Raw genomic sequence first — 24,887 nt, forward strand, 5'->3', positions numbered from 1 at the left:
TGAGATGATATTAACAATGTACTTCTATGACATGGTTTTAACAATGTACTTCTATGAGATATTATTAACAATGTACTTCTATGACATGGTATTAACAATGTACTTCGGGCTTTCTGGGCTTGTTTTGGGTTTTTTTTTGAGTTTTTTGTGTTGGGCTTGTTTTAAGTTAATCACTGGCAGTCATTTCTATTATAGTAAATGAGTTATGGGTGTGTTTTTAAAGTGCATTTCATGTGGAGTTTTTTTATAATATCAGCACCTATTTTGGGTATATTACTAAAGCTCCCAACTTATAATTACTAATGTCGCGGGTGGGTATTAATTTAAACATATATATATATATATATATATTTTTTTTTATGACAGTAAGTATTTGATCGATACATGTTAGGTTTACTGTGTACTATTACTAGCTCCAATTATGCATGTTTTATATATCTTGAATTGTTCTGTATGCTTTTTATTCAATTTTTTTAAAAAAAAATATATTACTTGTGTGGAAAATGTTTATCCTAACCTATTACATTTCCCTAAAGGCTGGTGAAGTAAAATTTGCCGTGTCGATTTAATTGTGCACCATTTTGTCCATATACTTCACATAAAATGAGTCATTCATGTTACAATTCCTAAGACTCACCACATTGACCCTAGCAATATTAGTAAATCGGCCTTCTTTTCTTTGACCAATATATATATATATATATACAGTCCCGATCTCTTGGACCACAGGAGTCCAAGAGATTATAGTCACCCACCGTTGGATATTAATCTAATGGTTCAAAAAAGTTTCTTAAAAGGAGTGCAAGAGTGAGTGAACCGTTGAATTTACATCCAACGGTGAGTGACCACGAATCTCTTGGACCCCTGTAGTCCAAGAGATCAGGACTGTATATATATATATATATATATATATATATCACCTTCTTTGTTTTTTGTCAAAGAAATCTATGGAAGAAAAAAAAAAATCATTAAAAAGTGAATTACATAAAATGCAATCCGATTTTGTAGTAGCACACACAGTAGAGATATACCAGTCGCATGAGAGGAAGAAGATATATTTTCTGATTTAAAAGGGAAGGGTGAAAAAGCGATTGTAGGACGAGGGGTCAAGCTAAGCAGCATGCTAGGCGAGGTATCTTCATCTTTGGGGTCGGCCCAATTGCTTTCATCCCCAAGTCGCATCCCAATTTGGGACAAGTCTCAATATGATTGCCATGCACCGCGCTCGGATCAGGTGAGAACGCCTATGTGAGAACCTTATATGAGAATCAATCGTAGCCGTTGAAATGCATCTGAACGGTTTAGGAGAAAAAGAAAACTTACGGTGCAAAGAGGTAGGCTGTAGTTTCCCCTTTGCCCATGTTTATGTACAGGGATATTAACTTTGCTCATATGTGCAATTACAGACCTTTGTGGACTTTGTTAATTTATTGTGAGATCTCAATAGATGGACTTTATCAACTGTGGTCATGTCATGGTGTGTATCTCATTAAATCCTACAACAATGTACTCATTCTTGTCTCTTTTACCTTCAAAATTGCAAGTTTAGCCTTGCAACCAGTTCCAGTACAACCTCGCTGTCTTCTCTTACGACTAACAGTGCTTGTCAACGAATACCATTGTTTACAACATACATATTCTTTTCTTTTTACCTCTCCTGTCAATGTGCATATTCTCGTTGTCGAACAACGAATGCCGAATCCGCATTTCGCGGCATACATATTATCGAAATTGAACACATCCTCACAGCAATCAAATTCAAGTCCCAATTTTGGTTTCAACTCCAAACTTACTTCCGGTGTCACCTGTCCTTCACACTCCATTTCAGAATTCTTGCAATTTAACCATGAATATCATATCACCACCATCATACTAACATTGGCACATGCTTTCAAAGAGCTTTAAAATATACATTAACTAACATATGATATGAAAATGAGTCTATGGTGAAACATTAAAGACCTACATACAAACTAACGTAACTCATGCTGATGCCCAATACAAAAATTGACAAATACAGTATATCACTTACCTCATAAGTGATTTCCAACTTCAAAATTTCAACAAATATGACAATGTCGCCCTTTTAGATCTGGACGTCAACTCCAAAAACTTTTATCTGCCTCAACCATTGTTTCGACCTTGCTTAAGGATTTCAAAACCAAGATAACAGAACCACAACAGTCGCGGTCACCAGTTTCCAACTCAATGCCAGTTTTGACGTTGCTCAAGGATTGACGAATGTTCCGACCATAAATACCAAACCACAAAGATGAAAATATAAAATCCAAGATTGCTTTGTTTCGCCTAAATGAGAAAGCCAGAAAAATGAGGGCACTCTTTAGTGTTCTTCCTCAAAGCATATAAGGAATAACATGGGCTCTCTCTCTTCAGTGTTAGTGTTCTTCCTCAATCAAAAACTGATAAAAAAATTGGCCTCCTAATTGAACAAAGCGAACAGTTGGTTTGGTGGGGACGTCTGTTTTGGAAAGGATGTAGTACAAAATTGAGAAAAGGATGTGTGGGAAAGTTCACACCAACTTCTTGGAACTTCCTATCTGTTGAATCAGATGTCTTGCCTAACAGTTGCTCACCACTTAAAATGAAAAGAGATGATGGAAAAGTTTATCTGTTGAATCACATAGTTTGCCTAAATGCTTGATGATATTTGGAAGACAAAGCCATGTGATCCCTCATAAACCCTTGTTCCCTTCTATGCCCCATCCAGATTGCATTTGTCCTCACCATATATTTCCTTCCACAGAGACTATCCTTCATGACCTTTCATCTATATATACCATATGACCACGAAACTAAGTCTACTCCAAATTATCAAATACATAGCTTTCCTTGTTTTGCAACTTCTTTGAGATCTTGAAGATTTTACAAACTTGATTAATTACTAGTGTTTCTGCTCGAGATTCTCAACAATGGGTTTCTGTCTGCCCGCTGTAATTCCTGCGAAGAAGCTTCTTCGGCGGTCTTTTTCAAATACAAACAGAGGAGCTTCAATTAATCTAGCGGATATCCCAAAAGGTTATTTTGCAGTTTATGTTGGGGAGAGTGAAAAGCAGCGATTCGTCGTTCCTATATCATTCCTCAACCAGTCTGTGTTTCAAGAGTTGCTAAGCGAGGCTGAAGAAGAATTCGGATATGATCATCCAATGGGTGATCTGACAATTCCCTGCATACAAGATGCCTTCCTTGATCTCATTTCTCACTTGAATTCATTGTGGGGGCGATGGAGAGCAATTACATGAACAATAATGTGATTGATACAATTTTGTAAAGCGGATACTTTCTACATTTTGTTCATTTTTTTGGCTCTGGGAGGGAGAAATATTGTCCCCTTATGTAAATGAAGAATACAGCAACTTTTAATTAGAGAATCATAGCTTCTTCATACAAATATGAAATTTTTTGCTGTTAATTTGTTGAAGTCTTATGCAGTATCAATATTTAATACTAATATGCTATGATAATTTGGTGGAGTCGATATTTGTAACTAAAACATTTTGGACAAATGTCACCTTAATTTTTTAACGGCTCTATTGAAGCATGTTACACCATGTAGATACCTCCATGGTACAAAATATTTTACCGAATTTTGGACTTGTGTTTAGGATATGATCAAATCAAAAATGCATCCAGATGACATATTGAAGACAACATTTGGGACACATCAAGGGCATCATGAATTTTTTGTGATTCCATTAGACCTCCAATACTCATCTCTTGATCTCGGACTGGATTTTACAGGAAGATTTTTGGTTTTTGTGATCAATAAACAACTTAAGACCGAAGTAATTTGAGCGTGGCTTACTTTTCCTGATGCTTAAAAAAGTGATTGTGGGATGAGGGGTCAAGCCAAGAGAGCACGCAAGGGCGAGGTACCTGCATCTTTGGGGTCAGGCAAGTTAGAAACTGTAATTGCCTTCACTCCCCAGGTCACATCATTTTAATTCTCAATTTGATCTTGCCACCCACCCATTGATGGTGAGGTGCCCTTGTAACCCAAGGGCAGGGCGCCCATCTATCCTCAAGGCTTAGGGCGTGCTAAACGTGGACCTCACCACCCATGTAGGTGGTGACAAGATGAAGACCACCTCATCCACTCGGGATGGACTCCATCATACCCAATCATTTAATGCTCTACTTAGTTACAAGCCCACGCTACAAGACTCGGCAATTACAATGCTTGGTGTAAGTACTTACAAGGATTTATATCTTTCAACTTTTTTTCCATGTGGGACTCTAGCATTTGAACTTTAAGAGTCAGAGCTATCTCTCTATATTATTCTTCGCACCTGTTGAACTTGTACGTGCTTCTTCTGTTGAAGCCACCTACATGCCCTTGATCAAGGTAGATCGTGCTTTGTGGTCAGATACAAATGCAAGATAAGTAGAAGACTCTTTATAAATTATATAATAGGTTGCGAGCTATGAGCCTCGTAGTTTAGTTACAAAATCTGTTAAGAACTGTTAGCACAGGAAAGCTATATAAAGCTAACTCCTTTCTATTGCAATAGTTCAGAGTGAATAATTATTATCTTTTATTTTTTTATTTTTTTTATTTTTATTTTTTGAGAAAGAGAATTCATTGATAAAATCAAAGACATACAAAGAGCGACATGATACAGTGGGCCTCGTTAAAATCTTCCTAGGACAACCTTATGGGACAAATTCCAGGAGAGGAAAGGGTACCACACATGTCATGGACTAACATGAGAGTCTAATTCAGGTCACTTTGGACCATTATAATAAAAGAACAAATCAAAAATGAAAACTAACATAAAGACCTCCGATGAGAACCACAACTAGAGACCAACACAGTAGACCCACATGAGAGGACCGCAGAAACCCCAAATAGTAAACCCACATGAGAGGAACGTAGAACATCTTAAGTATCAAAAGAAGCCTTCTAGGAGCAAAATCATAGTCCTTTGACACCCGCACAAACTGCAAGGCATACCATAGCAAGAATCAGGAGAGAATACGGAGGAGGAACAGAGAAACAACAGTAAAAAAAACCCTTGAGAAGTACTCCACTTCAACTCATAACTTGACAAACCAAGCATAGTTCTTCGGTCGGCCGCATAGTAGAGAAGAGCACCACATCCCAACAACTACCACCAGGGCCGCTGATGCTGCCCCTGTTAAAACAGAGACAAAACATCAGCCACCAGGTATCACAACTCTCCCGAGGAGAGACACAATCCAACGTCACTACTATCACCGCAGCCGAGACAAAGACAACACCAATCATCTCGAACACTACAAAAACAACCGAACAAAATAAACAGACAAATATACTTAGATCCAAACAGATCTAGACTATTTGGGGAGGGGAAGGGGAGGAGAAGTGGGGATAAGAGGAAGGGAGAAGATGAGAGAAAAATAAGGGGAGATGAGGAGAGAGGAATGGGAAGATGGGCAAAGGGGAGGAGGGGCAGTGGCCACCTCCACCCCTTAGCTTTCTTGCGGTTGGTTGTCAGTAAGGAGAAAGTGGACCATGGTGCAGCTAGGATTTAAAAAAAAAAATCACGAATCCTTTTTCATTATTATCCTTATTAATTAAAAGGCTTAAATGCTAAAATAGCCCTTGTGTTTTATCACATTGGCTAATTTAATCCCTGTGTTTTTAATTTGGCCAATTTGATCCCTGTGTTTAATGTGGTTCATTCCGTTAAATTAATTGCCTTTAAATAAACATAAATGATCTTTTATTTCTTTTTTCTTTTTTGTTGAAAACCTATAAACTTATTTGAAATTAATTTTAAAAATTGAATTAATTTAAAAATATATTGAAACATCATTAAAACCAAAACATAACATTAGGAAGAAAAAAAAAAAAGATGGGCATAATCAGGGAGGGGGAGAGGCTGCTCAGAAATTGGGGGAGGGGGAGTGGGGCGACGACCAGAGTGGGCTAGATCTATCTAGGTGGCGCGGCTGAGGATGGGACAAATGGCCAGGGAATGGTGGCGTTGGGAAAGATCTCGTTGGGACATGGTCGGGCGGTAGGGGTTGTTTGAGAGAGAGAGAGAGAGAGAGCTCAGGGGTGGGGAGGATTCGTGTTCAGAACGTGGGTGTGGCTAGGGGAGTTAGGCTTGGGGCCTTTGGGTCTGGCTACGGAAAGTAGCTAGGAGAAAGAGAGAAGCTGAGAGAAGGGTGGTGGGGGTGATGGCTAGACTGGATGGTGTTATCATCCCTTGATTTTAATTTCTTTTAGTTTTAGATATTTTTATTTTTATTTTTAATTTTTTTGTAACAAGGGTTCTAATCTAAGAGCCCAGAACAACATTTTAGATCTTATTTAATTATCTATTTTAAAATTAATATATTTATTTTTTTATTAATATTTAAACAATTTAAACATTTTTTTTAACATAAATTTAACGAATTGGATCACATTGGCTAACGGTCCTAAACACAGGGATCAAATTAGCCTAATTGAAAACACAGGGATTAAATTGGCCAACGTGATAAAACACAAGGACTATTTTAACATTTAAGCCTAATTAAAATTGCTGTTTAAGTATTTGATGTGTACAAGTCCAAGTTATGATTTGTAGCAGTCCCGATCTCTTGGACCATAGGAGTCCAAGATATTGTGGTCACCCACCGTTGGATATTAATCTAATGGTTCAAAAAAAAAAAATTTAAGGAGTGCAAGAGTGAGTGAACCGTTGAATTTACATCCAACGGTGAGTGACCACAAATCTCTTGGACCCCTGTAGTCCAAGAGATCAGGACAGTGATTTGTAGTTCATCCAAATAAAAAGTTCTAATTTATAGATCCCAAAATATTTCAAAATGTGCGAGAAAATAGTTACACGTCAATAACGCCGCGCCACTTAAAATGAAAAGAGATGATGAAAAGAGAGTTTATTTGCTCCAATGTGAGACAGTAAAAAAAAAAAAAGAAAGAGACCATTTTCGCTCCCAAAGAAAAATTTACACAATGTGGAAATCATACCTGAAAATATTGTCCTATTCGAATTATGAAATTGCTCTCCATTATCACTCTCACACCTTCGAGTTAGAAGATGAGGGATCTATTTCAATTGTAAAAAACTATGAGTATTTCATGAAAATTTGCTATAAGCTCCATTAAAATCTCTCAAGAAAAATACATCTTTCACTCCCCAAGGGAAAAAAAAGAAAAAAAGAAAAGAATTTCTTGTATACACAATGTTGAAACTGTTGGCTTTACAAAAATGTGACAACCAATTTGTGAAATTGTTGTCCATTATCCACTCTCACAATGAATTCAAGCGAGAAAGGAGATCCATGAAGTCATCTTGTCTGCAGGGAATTGTTAGACCACCCATTGGATGATCAAATCCGAATTCGTCTTCAGCCTCACTTAGTAACTCTTGGAATAAAGGTTGGTTGACGTATGACATAGGAATGACGACCCGCTGCCATTCGCCGTCTCCAACATATACTGCTAAATAACCTTTAGGGACATCTGATAAATTAGGCGAAGCTCTTCGCTTCGTATTTGAAAAGGACCGCTGAAGAAGCTGCTTACTAGGACGACGGAAACCCATTGTTCTATTTTCCAGAGAAATGTAGGGTAGAAGATTTTGAAAACAAGAGGAAGAGATCTCAAAGCACCTGAAAAAACAAAGAACTGAAGCAGTTTACTTTAGAATGTGAAGACAGTTAAATGGATGGAAATGAACTCAGTCAAATGGGATATATATAGTTGAAGAGTTATGTATGATATCCTCTGTGGAAAGAAATATACAGTGGAGACCATCTTGACAATGATGGGGTATAGAAGAGACAATGCCTCATGAGGGATCACATGGTGCTGTCTTCCACCTTTACATCAAGGTTTTAGGTGAGAGATTGCTAGCCATAATGTAGTTCAACAGATATTTAGTCCCTATCACAACCAAGGCCGACTAGACGATGAATCGAAAGACAGAGCCATGTGAACTTTCAAATGCTTGTGTCGCTCGCCGGTCCTTATTCAATTGCCTGCAGGCCACTCACTCCAACTTGTACAGGTTTGTACCTCAAATTGCTTGGCAGACCCTTCTATAATTTAGTTCATACATATTTTATCCGAACAAACAAAGTCTTCACGTTTTATGGAAATTTGGTCGAAATGTCACCATGAAAAAAATAAGTTGTCTCAAGCATGTCCCTGATTTTGTAGGGCCAAGCTTTTTTTCAAAATCAGATTTATTGTATATTTTTGTTTTATTATTTTTGTCTGGCGTGGGCAGCTAATCAAGAGGGGTAGGACATTGTGTCTCTTTTGTTTGGTCAATGACTCCTGAGTTTCAAGTCCATGTAATTTGCAAGAGCAAATGTCTAGGTAACAGACGGCTTTCAGCTTACTGCTTTATCTATATATATACACACACATATGATTGGATTCAGGTGCAAAAGCAACGCAATTTTTTTTAATTCCCAAGCATATCTTATCAAACCTTTCATTGTTTCTCAATTTCTTTGGTTTGTCTGGTCTTCTTATTGAGAAAATTTCGAAACCAGGGGTTTCCGATCTGGCTGCTTGGTATTGCACATGCTAAGAAAAATCAATTTGTTTCAAAGTCCTTGGATGTCCCAAAGGCTTTGCAGTCTATGTTGGGGAGAATCAAAAGAAGCGTTTTATGATTCCGCTATCATATACTTGAACCAATCTTCTTTCCAGGAGTTGTTAAGTCCAGGGGAAGATGAATTTGCGTATGAACATCCAGTGGGTTGTATCACAATCCCTTGCAGTGAAGACACCTTCCTCTATCTCATGATCATCTCTCGCCTTGGTGTATGAGCAGATACTATTACTAATCATACATACATATACACAATATTTAACACCAGTTGATGCGGCTGTATACTGCAGTACTTATCAGCACGGAGAAGTTTTTACCACAATTTGCAGCCAAAGCATCCTTCAGGTGATGCCAATTCACAGGCTAGAACATCACATCTCATGTGAACCAAGAATCAAACTGGCCAGCGCAGAGGGCATAAATCCTTTTGTCCTGTACATTTTAACTTGCTTATTAATTTCTGGCTTCCAAGTAATGTAAGAAATCACCATAGGCAGCAGATTTGCACACCAGTGGCTAGTGAAATGCCTAACTAGCATCTCTTGTAGTAACGACCTTTTGAATTCACCGTATGAATATAGTACTAATTTGTGCTCAACTCTACGTAAAATCCATCGATTTGAGCATGTTATTCGTACACTCCTATTAAGGGTAAAATATTTTTTATCTTTTCCATTGTCAAAAAGAATGAATCAAATTAGACGATCCATATATGGGAACAGAGTAATATTACATATATCATATTTACTCACCTAATCCCCCTACCCTACATATATATGATGAAGACAATTTTAATAATGATGGGGGGTTATAAAAGGGACACTGACTCATGAGAGAGATCACAAGGTGCTTTCTTCCACTTGAACAACCAGATTTGAGGTGAAATATTATTGGGCATTCACTGACAAAATACCTTGAGGTATTTACACCAAAGAATTGATATATATGTCGATACATACAGCTGCACAGATCTGTAGTCTCAATCACTACCAAGGTCAACTAGATATGAGTTGAAAGACATAACCATGTGAACTTTTGAACGCTTGTACTTTCCCAAGTCCCACTCAAATACCACTCATCAAAATCCTATAGATTTTGTTGAAAACCCTTTTACAATTTTGTTCACCTGTATTCTACCCTAAGAAACAAGGCAAATCTGTTGAAATTTCAACATCATGACAAATTTGTAGGCCTAGCTCTTAAATAAATGGGTTTAATGTTTTAGTTTTGATAACGTCTGCTGGTCTGGCCAGTCAATCAAGAAATGTAGGACATTGTTTCTTGATTTTGGTAAGTGCCTCGTGAAGTTTTCTTGATGAATTGGAGACATGAGCATGTGAAGTTTTCTTGATGACTTGAGGACAAGTCCATGTGAAGTTTTCTCTCAGTTACTTCCACCGGTGCTTCATCACCAATCATTTAGGTAACTGGCTTACAGCACTTTATCTCTATATATATACTTGATGATATTCAGGAGGAAACCACCACAAGTCTTTTAATTCCAAGTTCCCAAAGCAAGCTTAATTTCTCTCTTCCTCATTGTTAATTTCCATTCTTTTTTAGAAGTTCTAAAACCATGGGTTTCCTGTTGCCTGGTATTGTACACGCTAAGAAAAATCAAGTACCTTCAAAGGGCTTGGATGTTCCTAAAGGCTACTTTGCAGTGTATGTTGGGGAGAGCCAGAAGAAGCGGTTTGTGATTCCGGTTTCAATCTTGAACCAACCTTCATTCCAAAATTTGTTAAGTCAAGCTGAAGATGAGTTTGGGTATGATCATCCAATGGGTGGAATCACAATCCCCTGCAGTGAAGAAACCTTCCTTCATCTCATCTCGTGCTTTGGTGTATGAGCACGACATGCTAAAGTTCACCATACATGCACAATTTTGACACCAGTGTCTACAAAGACAAATTTTTGGATCTGAATTTGCAGCCAAGACATCCTTCATGAGGAGATGCTAACTGCGGATGAATTGAAGACAACTTCAATAATTCACAGTTTATAACTTCAAACCGCTTGTGAGAGCTGAGGAGAAAATGGCCAGCCTAGCAGATAAAATTAACCGATACCCTTGTTCAAGACTGTTATTGCTTTACTTGGAATTTGAAAGCTGGCAAGATCAGTTATTCAACCCCATGTACTTAGTTGTCCTACAAGAAAAATTGAGATTAACTATTTTCCTTTTGATTGAACAATTTACAGTTCTGTACGTGATGATCATTTTTCATATAATTGATATCTACTGGCTACCATGTAATGTTTAATTAATCAGCATAGGGGAGCAGATTTACACAAAATGACTAATGGAATATTTGACAGAAGTTGTTTCTAGCAGCAACGAGCTTTGAATTCGCCATGAATAGCTCTATAGTCCATGCTTAATTTCCAATGAACATACTATTGTTGTCCCACTCTCATAAAAGTCAAATATCTGATTTTGGCTTCCACTAAATCAAATTCATTCGACCATCCATAAATTGAACTATCCACCTTGTAATCATTTGTCTTTGAACCTAAGATCTAGGAAGCACTTTGCCACCCTTTCCCACTGCCACTGGGCAAGGTCAAAGAAAAGTATGGAAAGGCAATAAAATCCTCCCTATAACAAAAAAAGAAAAGAAAAAAGAGAGGCTATATGTTTGGTAATTCGGTAAAACAGGGCAGGCCTCTTGTGAAGAGACTGATCAGGTCTACAAAACTGCCATTGATGTGTACTTGTCAAGGTATAATAATAAGAGATGTTTGGATCAAGATATGTGCTCGTCATGCTGATGCAGCTTAATTAAATTACAGACTTTTCCTATCCACAACTAGGTACATTCTGATTGCCAGAGTGCTTCAACTGTAGTAAAATTAGTTTTTGCTTTCAGCAAAGACAGAACCATCTGATCTTCAAATGCTTATGTCTCCCAAACCGTGATTATGAATCGAACGAGCTGCTGATGGCTAGAGACCACAAATTCATGCATGGAAATGCAGATGCCACATCACTATCTAGCTACAATGTTCAAGAGATACCAAGAAGCCTTAGGAGAACATGCACATACAGCACAACATTCTCGTCACAAGTGTTTGTCTAGAAGGTTGATGTACTATGCATATGCAATGACCCTTGGAACGTTAGGTAATACCAGCTAATGCAGGTTTTTTCGGATGAGAATACCTTATATATGCAACTGTTCACATCCTTTTTTTTACCTGCAGATCTTCAAAACTTGCTTAGACATGTAATGTAATCTAGTTTTAACTCCAGAGAGGTTTTCTATTCAATTGGTTAAGATAAAACATCTATCCAAACAGAACCTTTGTAATTAAAGACATGCATAAAACTTGATAACTATGCAAAATTTTGCAGATTAACAAAATTATAATTATTGAATAGTTCAAATTAGAAAGTATCAAGCAAGTCATCCACTGCAAGAGGTCAACCAACTTATTAAGAAGAAAGAAGCATGCTCTAATTGATGTTACGGCAAAGCATGGATTAGTATTATATGTGGAGAATTCAGTAGTCACATATGTTTAACTCCGATACCTGTAGTGATTGCTTGCATCACTTTGCTACCATAAGATAAAAATGAAATTAATTATGAATCAGAATAGTAAATATCATCTTATAACGTGTTTGAGTTTTTGTTGAACAACTAAGTACATGGTTTGACACTAAACAATATTGCTATTTTCTCCTCAGCACACAAGCGATTTGGAAGTTCTAGCCCATCAATTAGCCAAGGTGTCTTCAATCAAGGGATGTGAGATGTCATTAGTAACGCATGATAAACCCAAGCCCTTTCTTCATCCAGAGATAACGATCTCTTCAATCTTCATTCTCCTGCTTTACTTGCAAAGTTAGATCCAAAAATTGCTCCTTAAGGTCAAAATTGTGTTTATATGTCAGCCTCAACTCATAGACCAAACTGAGAGGTGAGATCAAGAAAGGTGTCTTCGTTGCAGGGGATCGTGATACCACCCATTGGATGATCATATCCAAATTCTTCTTCAGCTTGACTTAACAAATCTTGGAAAGAAGGGTGGTTCAAGTATGACACTGGAATGACAAACCTCTTCTTCTGGCTCTCCCCAACATAGACTGCAAAATAGCCTTTAGGGACATCTAAGGCCTTTGAATGTACTTGGTTTGAAGTTGGTAAAGACTGAAGAAGATTTTTCTTAACATGTAGAATACCACGCAACCGGAAACCCATGGTTTTGAAATTTCTCAATGACAAGAGAACGAAAATGAAGATTTCAAATAAATTGCAAAACAGAGAAATCTTTGAATATGTGTGATCAATGAAAGACTCGTTTTGCTTTGTTCCTCAATCTGATCATATGTGTATATATAGATGAGTTAGTACACTGAAAACAATCTGTTACCTAAAATGATTGGTGATGAGACATCAGGACGGACGTAATTAGTGAGAGACATTAGCTCATGGAGTATCGCATGGACTAATGTCTTAGTGAAAAACTCACAAGACAATGCCCAAAATGAAGAAACATCATGTCCTACCTCTCTTAATAGCTGCAAAGAGCAACCAAAGTAATTAAAGACTAATTAAATATATGTATATCCTATGTAAAGTGTAAGCCTTTAGCAGATCAAAGACATGCTTGAGACCAAGTAGACCCTGTACTAACTTGTGGATCAACTCTCTCATAACAATTAATTTTCCTAACCACAGGCTACTTTGCAACACACGCCATAAGTAAAGTGATCTGAGAGATAGTGCCAATTTCTGAATTGACTGAAGAAAATGGTACGTACGTACCTACTTTATAAACTAGGGATTGCTTGCTGCAATTTGATCTTTCATAGAACAAAACCACATGGTGGGTGTTTATCTGCTCCGAATTCAATTATCATAACCTTTAAAGTTCATGTCTCCAAATCACTGCAGGATAGATTGTGACTATCACATAGCTGGCAGCTTGCATTTTGTGATTTTTGCACCGGGTACGTACCCCAGTATTTCAGATTTTAATTAGGTGGGACATGATGTTCCTCCGTTATAGAAATTAACTCATGAGTCTCTCTTGATTAGTTGGAAGACATATCCATGTGATACTCCAAGAGCTAATGTCTCTCACTTGGGGTCCATCTTCATCACTAATCATTTTATGTAACAGCTGGTCTTCACCATACCATTTCATCTATATATACACATATATAATCAGCTTCATAGCACAGCAATACCAGCCATCTCATTACCAAGCATATCAAAGCTTTCTCTGTTTGAAAACTTCCTTCTTGGTATTTATTTCAAGAAAATTTCAAAACCATGGGTTTCTGGTTGCCTAGTATTGTACATGCTAAGAAAAACCAAACACCTTCAAAGTCCTTAGATGTCCCTAAAGGTTATTTTGCAGTCTATGTTGGGGAGAGCAAGAAGAAGCGGTTTGTGATCCCAGTATCATACTTGAACCAGTCCTCTTTTCAAGATTTGTTAAGTCTAGCAGAAGAAGAATTTGGGTATGATCATCCAATGGAAGGTATTACAATCCCATGCAGTGAAGATGCCTTCCTTGATCGCACCTCCGGCTTCAGTGTATGAACAGAAGCGAGCCTCCATATATATACACAATTTTGACACCGGAGGTTGCAGGTGTACAAAGGAGCACTTGTCTACCCAGCTAACTTGAAAGGTCTATCTTCCAGTGACATGATGATATCCTTTGATGGGAGCGGCCTTTAGCAATCACCAATTAGAACTTCAAATGCTAGTGAGCTGAGGAGAAAACTGCCAGCCTAGTGGACATAAATTCCCTGACATGTATTTTTAGAAGAATATAATGACCTATATTACTTTGAATTTGATAGATGGCAAGACATTTATTTTCACCCCCATGTACTCTGTTGTCCTGCAAGGAAACTTGAGATTAGAATATTTTCCTCTTAACAGAATTGCTTACATTTCTCTCATTCATTATTCTTGATTTTATCATTAGCTTACTAAGTAATCTAAGTAATTCCATAGGCAGCAGATTTGCACACAAGTAAATAATAGAATATTTGACAGACCAAGTCTCTAATAGTAGTACTGGAGCAGAATCTCTCTTTTTATTTATCTATTAAAACAATAAAATCCTGAACTTAATGCCATTTCCGGGAGTTTCAGTAAACTAAATTAGGCCAGGCTTCATATGCAGAGACTAATCAGGTCTGCAGAATTTATTTTGATTTGGTCTTGCCAAGATACATACATATATATATATATATAAACCTCGACCATAGGATCGAGGAAATTTTATTAGAAGAAAGAAAGAAAGAAAGAAATGGATAAGAGATACATATGGTCACAAACTTCTCTCTGTATTAAGAGGTTAGTATGCTAAAGCAGCTTAATAATTGGAGACTTTTCCGTCCACAACTAGGCAAATCCAGAATACCATAGCGGTTCAATTGTAGTAAGCTTGATTTCGTTTTTAGCTAACGATGTCCACGACAGCCAAATTCCTGACAATGATTCGAGCTGCTGATGACCACAGATTCCTGCATGGAGAAACAGAAGCTATATAAGTTATAACCATCTAGCTATAGCCTATAGTATTTAATGCAGAACATGCACACACATATAGCACAGCATCCTCTCTAAATATATGCATCAAACCGTTTAATTAAGCTAATGTAATGTATAGGTGTACCCCAGTCAGAAGGTCTCAAATATATATATTTTTAGGAAATGGAGATAGTCTTGTCGAAAGCAAAACCTCTATTGCAAGAGGTGAGCCAACTTAAAAAAACAATATGCTCTATACATATACATATACAGGAGACGGTAAAGGTGCCTTCACTGCAGGGGATTTGTTAATGTATGCATTTTGAGTTTTTCTTTTGGCTTTCCTTGACAATTTTGTAATAGGATTTTTATTGTTTTTATCAAGCTCAAGTTTAGATTAAGAATAGCTTCTCTAAGTGTTCTTAACTAACAACTATCCTATGGAGGTTCAAGTAAATTGACAAAGGTAATTTGTGCATTGCATCACATTGCATTAAATTGATTTCATAAAATGATGACTAGTCATCTGTTTCTCGTATGACTAATTATCCTTGCTCTGTAGGATTTCCAGCTGGATAACCAACTATTTTGTCCTATTCTCCTTTCTCTCTCTGTTGCCATGTGTTAATTCTGACCTAGTGAATTTTTGGGTGTAAAGGCCAAAGGATTCCTCATTTGGTAGCCGTCACTTTTGTAGGCAAGTTTTGGAAAGTTTCTCTGTAAACTTTCTCTTCTTCCTCAAGTGTAACATTCATATTTTTCATCTTTAAGTTTTCCAAAATGTTTCTTTTTGAAAACTGCATTTGAAATATGAAAACCTCATCTTGCTAGGTCAAACACTCTGTCATATATATCTAGGTCAGATTCAAGATTGATTTCTTCAAGAGTATGGTTTCTTGAAGAAATTGGTCATTCTCCTTTGAATCTAAATTTTGGTTTCTGTCTGAGTTAGAGCTTGCAAGCTGGTGCCATGAGATGATTGAGCTGGAGAAGGAGCTGCCATTGCCATGAAGAATTGAGTTTCAAGCTTTGCTAAGTTGGAGAAGAAGATTGCACAAATGAGGTATAGCTCATCTTCCTAAATAGATCTAGGTTTTTCTTGAGTTTGCTTGTGTTCCTTTGTAAGAATCTTTTTCTACTTAGTGGATTGCCTGGTCAGTTGATGACCCTCAGTTTTTCCCAATGGCGGGTTTCTGGGTGAACAATTTATGATTGCATCTCTGTAATTTTTCTGGGTTTGTGTTCTTGGTGGTTGACTAGTCATCATATGAATTCCAGGTTTGTGTCCTTGTAGTTGACTAGTCATCATTATCTGCTGTTTGGTGTTTACTTGATTATGATGATTTCACACAATTTCACTATAGATGTTGATAGCACAGGGGATGCCTAGATTGACAGGTCTTTTTAAGTGCCTAGGTTGTCACTAGTAATCTTCTAGGGTTGCAGGTACATTGTGCCATGCTCTGTCTGTATTCTTGATTGTGGCTGTTCACTACTAGCAGTTGACTGGTCATAAGTGTTTTTTGGTCAAGGTCCAAAGTGTGTGAAGATTGTTACGTTTTGATTAAGTGTCATAAAATTTACCCCTCGTCACCTAAATACCAATTTTAGGATTGTGATGCCACCATTGGATAATTGTATTCAAATTCTTCTTCAGTTAAACTTAAAAAATCTTGGAATGAAGGGTGGTTCAATTCTGAAACGGGAATCACAAACCGTTTTATTTGGCTCTTGCCGACTTAATTAGACTGCAACATAGCCTTTCTGGAGGCCTTTTGAAGGTACTTGGTTTGCAGTTGATACAGTCTGGAAAGAACTATTCTTCACGGTCTTGATATTTCTCAACAAAACCATATGCAAAGCAAAACAAGTCTTCTCATTTCCCAAGCTGATAAAAGCTCTCTGTTTTGCTTTTTTGTTTTGTTTTTAAAATTCTTCTTCTTTTTGTTGAGAAATATCAAAGCAATCCCTGTTTTATATCAATGTAAAAATATATCAAATGAAGTTATGCTTAAAAAAAATCTGATCTATATGTATATATATAGATGAAGAATAGCACAAAATGATTGGTGATGAGAAACATGGATGGACCCAATTGAGAAACTTTAGATCATGGAACAGCATATAGATTTTTTTTCCAGTTAACCAAGAAAAGCTCATGAGTCATTGTCCATATCAATGAGAAAACATCATGTCCTACCTCTCTTTTAAAAGCTAGAGAGCACAACAGAAGTGACTAAAACTTACATAAAATAAATCCTACTTAGAAGATAAGTCTATTAGATCGCAGACATGGTTGAGACCAAGTGCACCCGAATACTAATTAAATTGCAGATCAACTATCTCATAGCTATAATTATCAGTACTATTTATCGATTGATTGAAGAAAATGGTACGTAATTTGTACCAAGGATCGCTCATCGCAATTGGATCTTTCATAGAACAACATCACAATGGGGGTGGTTAACTTGCTCCCAGTTTAGCTATCATAAACTTTAAATTCATGGCTCCAAATCCCAGCAGATACAGATTGTGAAGCATCAACAATTATCACACAAGCTGACAGCTTCTATGTGGTTGTGATATCTTCCAGTGTCATAAGTAAAACTTAAGAACTGGTCTATTCAAATGAGGTGGGGCAAGATGTTTGTTGAGTATTGCATCATGATTATTTCTTCACAAGTTGGAAGACAAGTCCATGTGATATTCCATGAGTTAATGTCTCTCACCGGGGTCCATCGTGGTGATTCTTCACCAATCATTTTATGTAACAGATGGTCTTCCACATACCATTTCATCTATATAAACACCCATATGCTCAAGAGCAAAGCAACGGAAGTGTTTCTATTCCTAAGAATATCTTATCAGAGCTTTCTCACTTCATTTGAAATCTTCCTTTTTGGTCTTGTTATTTAGAAATTTCAAAACAATGGGCTTCCGGTTGCCTGGCATTGTACATGCTAAGAAAAACAAAGTACCTTCAAAGTCCTTGGATGTTCCTAAAGGCTACTTTGCAGTCTATGTTGGGGAGGGTGAAAAGAAGCGGTTTGTGATTCCAGTATCATACTTGAACCAACCGTCATTTCAAGATTTGTTAACTAGAGCTGAAGATGAATTCGGATATGATCATCCAATGGGTGCTATCACAATCCCCTGCAGTGAAAACACTTTCCTTGATCTCACCTCTAGCTTTGGTGTATGAGCCCAGGCTCAAATTCTCCATAGAAACAATGCTGACTCCTTTGGCTGCAGCTGTACAAGGGCCAATTAATTCTCTCACAGATAAATTTTGGGTCGAAATTCGCTGCCAACACATCCTTCAGGAGACGCTAAAACTGGCTGAATTCAAGGAAGGTCTTGGATTGAGAATCAACTGAATGATATGATGATATCCTTCAGTAATTCCCGGGTTTAGAACTTCAAACTGCTTGTGAGCTGAGGAAAAAAAAAGCCAGCCAGCAGCACTGACTTTCAAGATTCTTTAATGTCAACCCCATGTATCTAATTGTCCTGCAAGGAAAATTGAGATCAAAATACTTGACACATTAATATGAAGTGCTTACAGTTCTTTCTTTCATTCATATTTTTCATTTTACTACTTTCTTCTGGCAACCAAGTAATGTAAATAATCACCGTAGGCAGCACATTAAGTCTCCAAGCTTCAAATTCTCAATAAAAAGCACTAATCAATGGTTAGAACATGTTATCGTTCCGCTCTCATAAAAGTCAAATATTAAAATTTTGACATCCACTAAATCAAGTTAATCAGACCAACTATCAATGGGATGACCTTGTGATCGTTTGTCTTTGGCAAAGTAATTTGTGAATATCTGTCCCTCTGCCTTACATTATTATGTGTTGGAGAAATCGCAGCCTTTTTATTTAATACAAACGATAAAAATTGAACCTACGATATCCAGCTACCAGTTTCCCACCTTATCCCAATGCCACTTGGAGCTAAGGGACAAGTAGCAGAGTTTAGTGAAACAAAATAGAGGAAAAACTAGCAATAAATGTGTGATTCCTCAGTAGCTTTGTTGTCTGAAGTTTGGTAATTCGGTAAATTAGGCATGGCTTGCTTCTTATCAAAAGACTAATCAGGTATAAAGTTGGATATATGGGCACTAATTTCTCCCTGTATTAAGAGGTGTTATCATGCTGATGGAGCTGAGTTAAATTAGAGACTTTTCCTATTCACAACTAGGCAAACTTGGATCTGATTTCCAGATTGGTTTATTGACGTAAATTTAGCTTTTGTTTTTAGCTAAGCAGGTCCATCACTACCAAATTGTACATGATGATTTGGAAGACTAGACGCAGGTGACCCTTCAAGTGAGTATATGTCTAGACCTCCCAAACCATGATGACAATCCGAGCTACTTATAGATAGAGGCTAAATCATTACTGTTTAGCAAGCTACCATATTCTACAGATATCAAAAATGCCAAATGCAAGACGTGAGCATCCAGTACAGAATCCTCTGTGCGAGTGTTTGTCTAGCAAGTTGATGTACTTAATTGGATAGAAAGTAAATTCTATGAGTGTTTAATTTCTCTTGTGTGGGACATGATGTTTGTTTAGAATGGACATTGACTCGTGAGTTTTACTTGATTAGTTGGAAGACAAGTCCATGTGAAATTCCATGAGCTAATGTCTCTCACTTGGGTCCATTCCAGTGATTCTTCACCAATCATTTTATATAACAGATAGTCTTCATTACCCTACCACTTCATCTATATATACATATGATCAGATTCAGGAACAAAGCAACACAACTCTTCTGTTCCCAAACATATCTTATCGAAGCCTTTTCAGTTTCTCAATTCATTTGAAATCTTCCTTCTTTGTGTTCTCATATAGAAATCTTGAAACTATGGGTTTCCGGTTGCCTGGTACCATACATGCTAAGAAAACCCAAGTACCGTCAAAGTCCTTAGATGTCCCTAAAGGCTATTTTGCAGTCTATGTTGGGGAGAGTCAGAAGAAGCGGTTTGTGATTCCACTATCATACTTGAACCAGTCCTCTTTGTTAACTGTGATATTAAACAGTTAGTAAATCAGGTGTGCAAGGCACGTGGGTTGTTAGTAGAATTAGTTAGACAGTTAGATTAGTTATACGGGTAAGCTTTGCATAAACTGATATAAAGTGTAACAGTGCTGGTGAATGTGGTTAAGCAATACAGAAATCAGAATTTACAATTTTCTTTCTGTTTCTATTTCCTTCCCCTTCTTCTTCTTTAGATATCGTCTTCACTTCTCTCTGAATATGTTTGTTCACATGGTATCAGAGCCCTCAGTGGCTTTCGCATAATCAATCGATCCGATCCGCGCTTTCTCTGCCTTTCAATTCCAACTCCGTTCCCATGATTCTCTGATTCTCATCTCAGTTCCAATTCTATGATTCTCTGATTCTCTTCCCAATTTTCTCCTCCCTCAAATTCGTTTCTGGGGCTTCCTCTGATTCTCTTTCTTTCTTCCTCCCTGATTCATCATGGCTTCTTCTTCCTCCGTCAAGATTGACGGCCTGCTTAGTATGGTTACCATTCGTCTCAGCGACAACAATTTCCTGAAATGGAGTTTTCAATTGGAGTCTGTGTTGCAAGGGTATGAGCTTTTTGGGTATTTTGATGGCTCCATAGTTCAGCCTCCGAAATATGCAATCTTGGACGAAGAGGGGGTAACTTCTCAAGTCACAGCAGGTTACAAGGAATGGCTAAAGACTGACAAGGCTCTCCTCAGCCTGCTCATTGCCACTCTGACGGATGAAGCTTTGGAATATGTCATCGGAACGAAGACGGCTCGAGAGGCCTGGCTTAATTTGGTGGACCGTTATGCCTCTGTTTCACGTGCCCGCATCAATCACTTGAAGACCGAGCTTCAAACCGCTCAAAAAGGGGGGGACTCTATTGAGAGATTTCTTCTTCGGTTAAAACATATTCGGGATCAGCTTGCTCAAGCAGGTGTGAAGGTCTCAGATGACGACTTCATGATTGCTGCCCTCAATGGGCTGCCTCCTGAATATGACATGATCAAGACTGTCTTGATTGCCAGAGATTCCTCCATTTCTCTGAAGGACTTCAGGGCTCAATTGCTTGCCGCTGAACAAACTGCAGAGGCAAGAATTTTGACCCACTCTGCTATGCTTACTTCTCACCATCCAGCTACTGGATATCATTCGGTGGTTGCTTCTCCCAGTGGGTATGCTCCTCCTTTTCTACGAATACAGGTTTACTGCCGATTCCTTCTAGTTCAACAGTTGCTTGTTATGCATCTAATGCTCATAATCAGTTTCATAGCTCACGTGGTGTATCTGGGCCGAGTGGTTCTCTGATGTCCAATAGTTCTAATGGTTTTGGTAGAGGAAAGTTTTCTACTGGAGGATTTGGCAAACCAGCATCTGCATCCTCTCAGTCGGGCCCCAAATTTGGGTCTAACTCGTTTCATAGGAGCAATATTGTCCCTGAATGTCAGATTTGTTGCAAGCGGGGTCATACTGCTGCAAATTGTTATTTTAGGCATGATACCTCTACAGCTCAGGGCTCTGCCCAAGTGATTGAATGCCAGATCTATGGAAAAAGGGGGCATGGAGCTCTTGATTGCTACCAGCGTTCCAATTACTCCTATCAGGGACAACCTCCTTCTCCTAAGATCTCCGCTATGACTGCACAGAGCACTTATACCCCTAATCAAGTCTGGATTGCAGATAGTGGTGCATCTCATCACATGGTTGCTGACGTCTCCTCATTGCATCATGTTACTCCCTGTGAATCTGCAGAACATGTTACAGTGGGAAATGGTGAAGGTTTGAAAATTCAGAATATTGGCACTACATCCATATCTTGCAGCTCTTCTTCTTTACATATGCCATCTGTTTTTCATGTGCCTAAACTGTCTGCAAACCTCTTATCTGTTCATCAGTTGTGCAAAGACAATCAGTGTCTTATATGCTTTGATGCTTCTAGTTTTTTTATACAGGACAAACGAACCAGGAAAATTCTGCTTCGAGGACTGAGCCATAATGGTATCTACCCCATCCCATGTACACTGCCGTTACAGTCCAAGGCAGTGGCATTTCTTGGACAGAGAGTCAGTTCCTCCTTGTGGCATCGAAGACTTGGTCATCCCTCCAATGACATCGTCAAATTGATGCTTCAGAATTCACAGTTAGAGTCTCTAAATGATGATTCAAGAGTGATTTGCTCTTCTTGCCTTCATGGGAAAATGCACAAGCTGCCATTTACAGATACTCATATTAAATCTAGGATTCCTTTTTCTAGAATCCATAGTGATGTATGGGGACCTTCCCATTTCAAGTCTCTAGATGGCTATAGGTACTTTGTATCTTTTCTGGATGAGTGTACTGGTTACTTGTGGCTTTTTCCACTATTCAATAAATCAGAGGTGTTTTCTAAGGTTCTTCATTTCACTGCATATGTTCAGAATCAGTTTAAGGCAACTATTCAATGTCTGCAGAGTGATGGGGGTGGTGAATATAGGAGCCACTTGTTTTCTAAGTTTCTGTCATCCAAAGGTATTCTTCATCAAGTGTCCTGCCCATACACACCTCAACAAAATGGAATGGCCGAGAGAAAGAATAGGCATATTATCGAAACTGCTATTACTATGTTGACTGAAGCTTCTTTACCAGGAAAGTTTTGGTTTCATGCGACTGCTCATGCTGCCTATTTAATAAATCGAATGCCAAGTTCTACCTTGGATAATCAAGCTCCGTATTTTCGGTTGTTTGGAAAGGATCCTAGTATTCACTCATTAAGGGTTTTTGGTACGGCTATGTATCCTTATCTTCGTCATTATAATGTACACAAGCTACAACCTCGCACAACTAAGTGTGTATTTCTAGGATATGCTACTGGATATAAAGGGGTTATTGGATATAATTATGCAACTGCAAAATGTGTGATTTCTAGGGATGTCATCCATGATGAGTCTGTGTATCCTTTTGTGCCTTCCATCACTCCACAGCAGTCCTCTACTTCATCTTCTGGTATGAACACATCTCCAATTATAATTTCTCTTCCATCTCAGTTAGAGTCTGATTCTGCAGGTCCTGATATATCTGAGGGTGGGGTCTCCGTAAGCTCCAGCTCTATACCTGCCCATTCTATTCCTAGAATTGGACCTATATCAGCTGCATCTCCCTCTGAACAGTTTGAAAATGATCAGCATGCATTTAGTGACCAGCAACTATAGGCTATCCTACCTTATGACGCCTCTTCCCCTCTTCCACTTCCTCCTAACCCAGAACCAGTAAACACTCATGCAATGCAGACTAGATCCAAGTCAGGTATTGTTAAGCCGAAACAGTTTCAAGATTATCAAGGCTATTTCACATGTTTAACTGCTAGTGTTGAGCTCGATGAACCGTGTAGTTATAAGGTGGCCTCGTACTTAGCTGAATGGCGGCAAGCTATGCAGGAGGAAATTGAGGCGCTTCAATCCCAAGGTACTTGGAGTTTAGAGCCTAATCCAGGCAACAAAAATATAGTTGGAAGTAAATGGCTGTATAAAATAAAGAAGAACTCAGATGGATCTGTTGCAAGGTACAAAGCTAGGCTAGTTACTCAGGGATTTAGTCAACAACCTGGTTTAGACTTTGGGGAAACATTTAGCCCTGTCGTCAGACATACCACAGTTCGGTTGGTATTAAGTCTTGCTGCTATGAATCAGTGGTCACTAAGGCAACTCGATGTGAAAAATGCCTTCCTTCATGGAGATTTAGAGGAGGAGGTGTTTATGCGTCAACCACAAGGGTATGAAGATCCTGCTCATCCAGAGTATGTGTGTAAGCTCAAGAAATCATTATATGGTCTAAAGCAAGCTCCAAGGGCTTGGAATGCTAAATTCACAGGATATCTGCCAGCACTGGGGTTTAAAATATCCCACTCTGATCCGAGTCTGTTTGTGAAACACGAAGGTTCAGATGTGATCGTGTTGCTGCTATATGTCGATGATATTATATTAACTGGCTCTAATGCAGATTTGGTACAAAATGTGGTTGATAACCTGAGTTCAGTTTTTGAAATGAAAGATATGGGTCGCCTTGCTTATTTCTTAGGATTGCAAATTGCATATCCTGCCTCAGGAGGTTTGTTTGTGAGTCAAACGAAATATGCTAAGGACCTGTTGCATAAAGCTGGAATGCAGTCGTGCAGAGCATGTTCAACTCCATGTAAACCACATAATCAAATTTTGACAGATTGTGGTGAACCGTTATCTGATCCCACCTTGTTTAGAAGTGTTGTTGGGGCTTTACAGTATTTGACATTCATAAGACCTGACTTGGCCTATGCAGTAAACACAGTCTGTCAATATATGAATAATCCTACTGATGTTCATTGGTTGCTAGTCAAAAGAATCTTAAGATATGTTCAAGGCACTCTGAGCTTTGGCATCAATTTTACGAGCAGTACTAGAGTAAGTGATCCTTGGCAGTTGTCAGCATATAGTGATGCTGACTGGGCTGGGGACATCAACACAAGGAGATCTACCACAGGTTTTGTAGTGTTTTTAGGACCTAATCCCATCTCTTGGCAGTCCAAAAAGCAGGGATCAGTCTCCAGGAGCTCCACAGAGGCAGAGTATAGAGCCTTGGCAAACACTGCTGCAGATATTGCTTGGATCAGACAGGTGTTGCAGGATGTGAAATTCTTTCTACCTAATCCTCCTGTAATGTATTGTGACAATCTATCTGCCTTAGCACTTAGCTCCAATCCTGTCTACCATTCCAGGATCAAACATCTGGACATTGACTATCATTTTGTGCGAGAGAAAGTTCAGAAGAAAGACTTAC

General features: G+C 38.2%; 5 protein-coding genes across 5 annotated transcripts; 4 read left to right on the top strand and 1 right to left on the bottom strand.

The window, feature by feature from the left end:
• Nucleotides 2,931–3,260, top strand: LOC18767058 (auxin-induced protein 15A). Its single transcript, XM_007200142.1, has one exon. The coding sequence runs from the start codon at nucleotides 2,931–2,933 to the stop codon at nucleotides 3,258–3,260; it is 330 nt and encodes a 109-aa protein (XP_007200204.1).
• On the bottom strand, nucleotides 12,142–12,828 carry LOC18767782 (auxin-induced protein 15A). Its single transcript, XM_007200035.2, has one exon. It carries the CDS (start codon nucleotides 12,779–12,781, stop codon nucleotides 12,482–12,484), a length of 300 nt encoding a protein of 99 aa, XP_007200097.1. The 5' UTR covers nucleotides 12,782–12,828; the 3' UTR covers nucleotides 12,142–12,481.
• On the top strand, nucleotides 13,777–14,476 carry LOC18767088 (auxin-induced protein 15A). The gene has a single exon (XM_020570010.1). It carries the CDS (start codon nucleotides 13,859–13,861, stop codon nucleotides 14,129–14,131), a length of 273 nt encoding a protein of 90 aa, XP_020425599.1. The 5' UTR covers nucleotides 13,777–13,858; the 3' UTR covers nucleotides 14,132–14,476.
• LOC18767226 (auxin-induced protein 15A) lies at nucleotides 17,921–18,653 on the top strand. Its single transcript, XM_007199017.2, has one exon. It carries the CDS (start codon nucleotides 18,006–18,008, stop codon nucleotides 18,276–18,278), a length of 273 nt encoding a protein of 90 aa, XP_007199079.1. The 5' UTR covers nucleotides 17,921–18,005; the 3' UTR covers nucleotides 18,279–18,653.
• LOC109950598 lies at nucleotides 19,868–22,497 on the top strand. The gene is made up of 2 exons (XM_020570007.1): nucleotides 19,868–21,878; nucleotides 22,052–22,497. Exon 1 carries the CDS (start codon nucleotides 20,568–20,570, stop codon nucleotides 21,405–21,407), a length of 840 nt encoding a protein of 279 aa, XP_020425596.1. The 5' UTR covers nucleotides 19,868–20,567; the 3' UTR covers nucleotides 21,408–21,878; nucleotides 22,052–22,497.

The sequence above is a fragment of the Prunus persica genome, chromosome G8 (assembly GCF_000346465.2).
Source record: "Prunus persica cultivar Lovell chromosome G8, Prunus_persica_NCBIv2, whole genome shotgun sequence".
NCBI lineage: Eukaryota > Viridiplantae > Streptophyta > Magnoliopsida > Rosales > Rosaceae > Prunus > Prunus persica.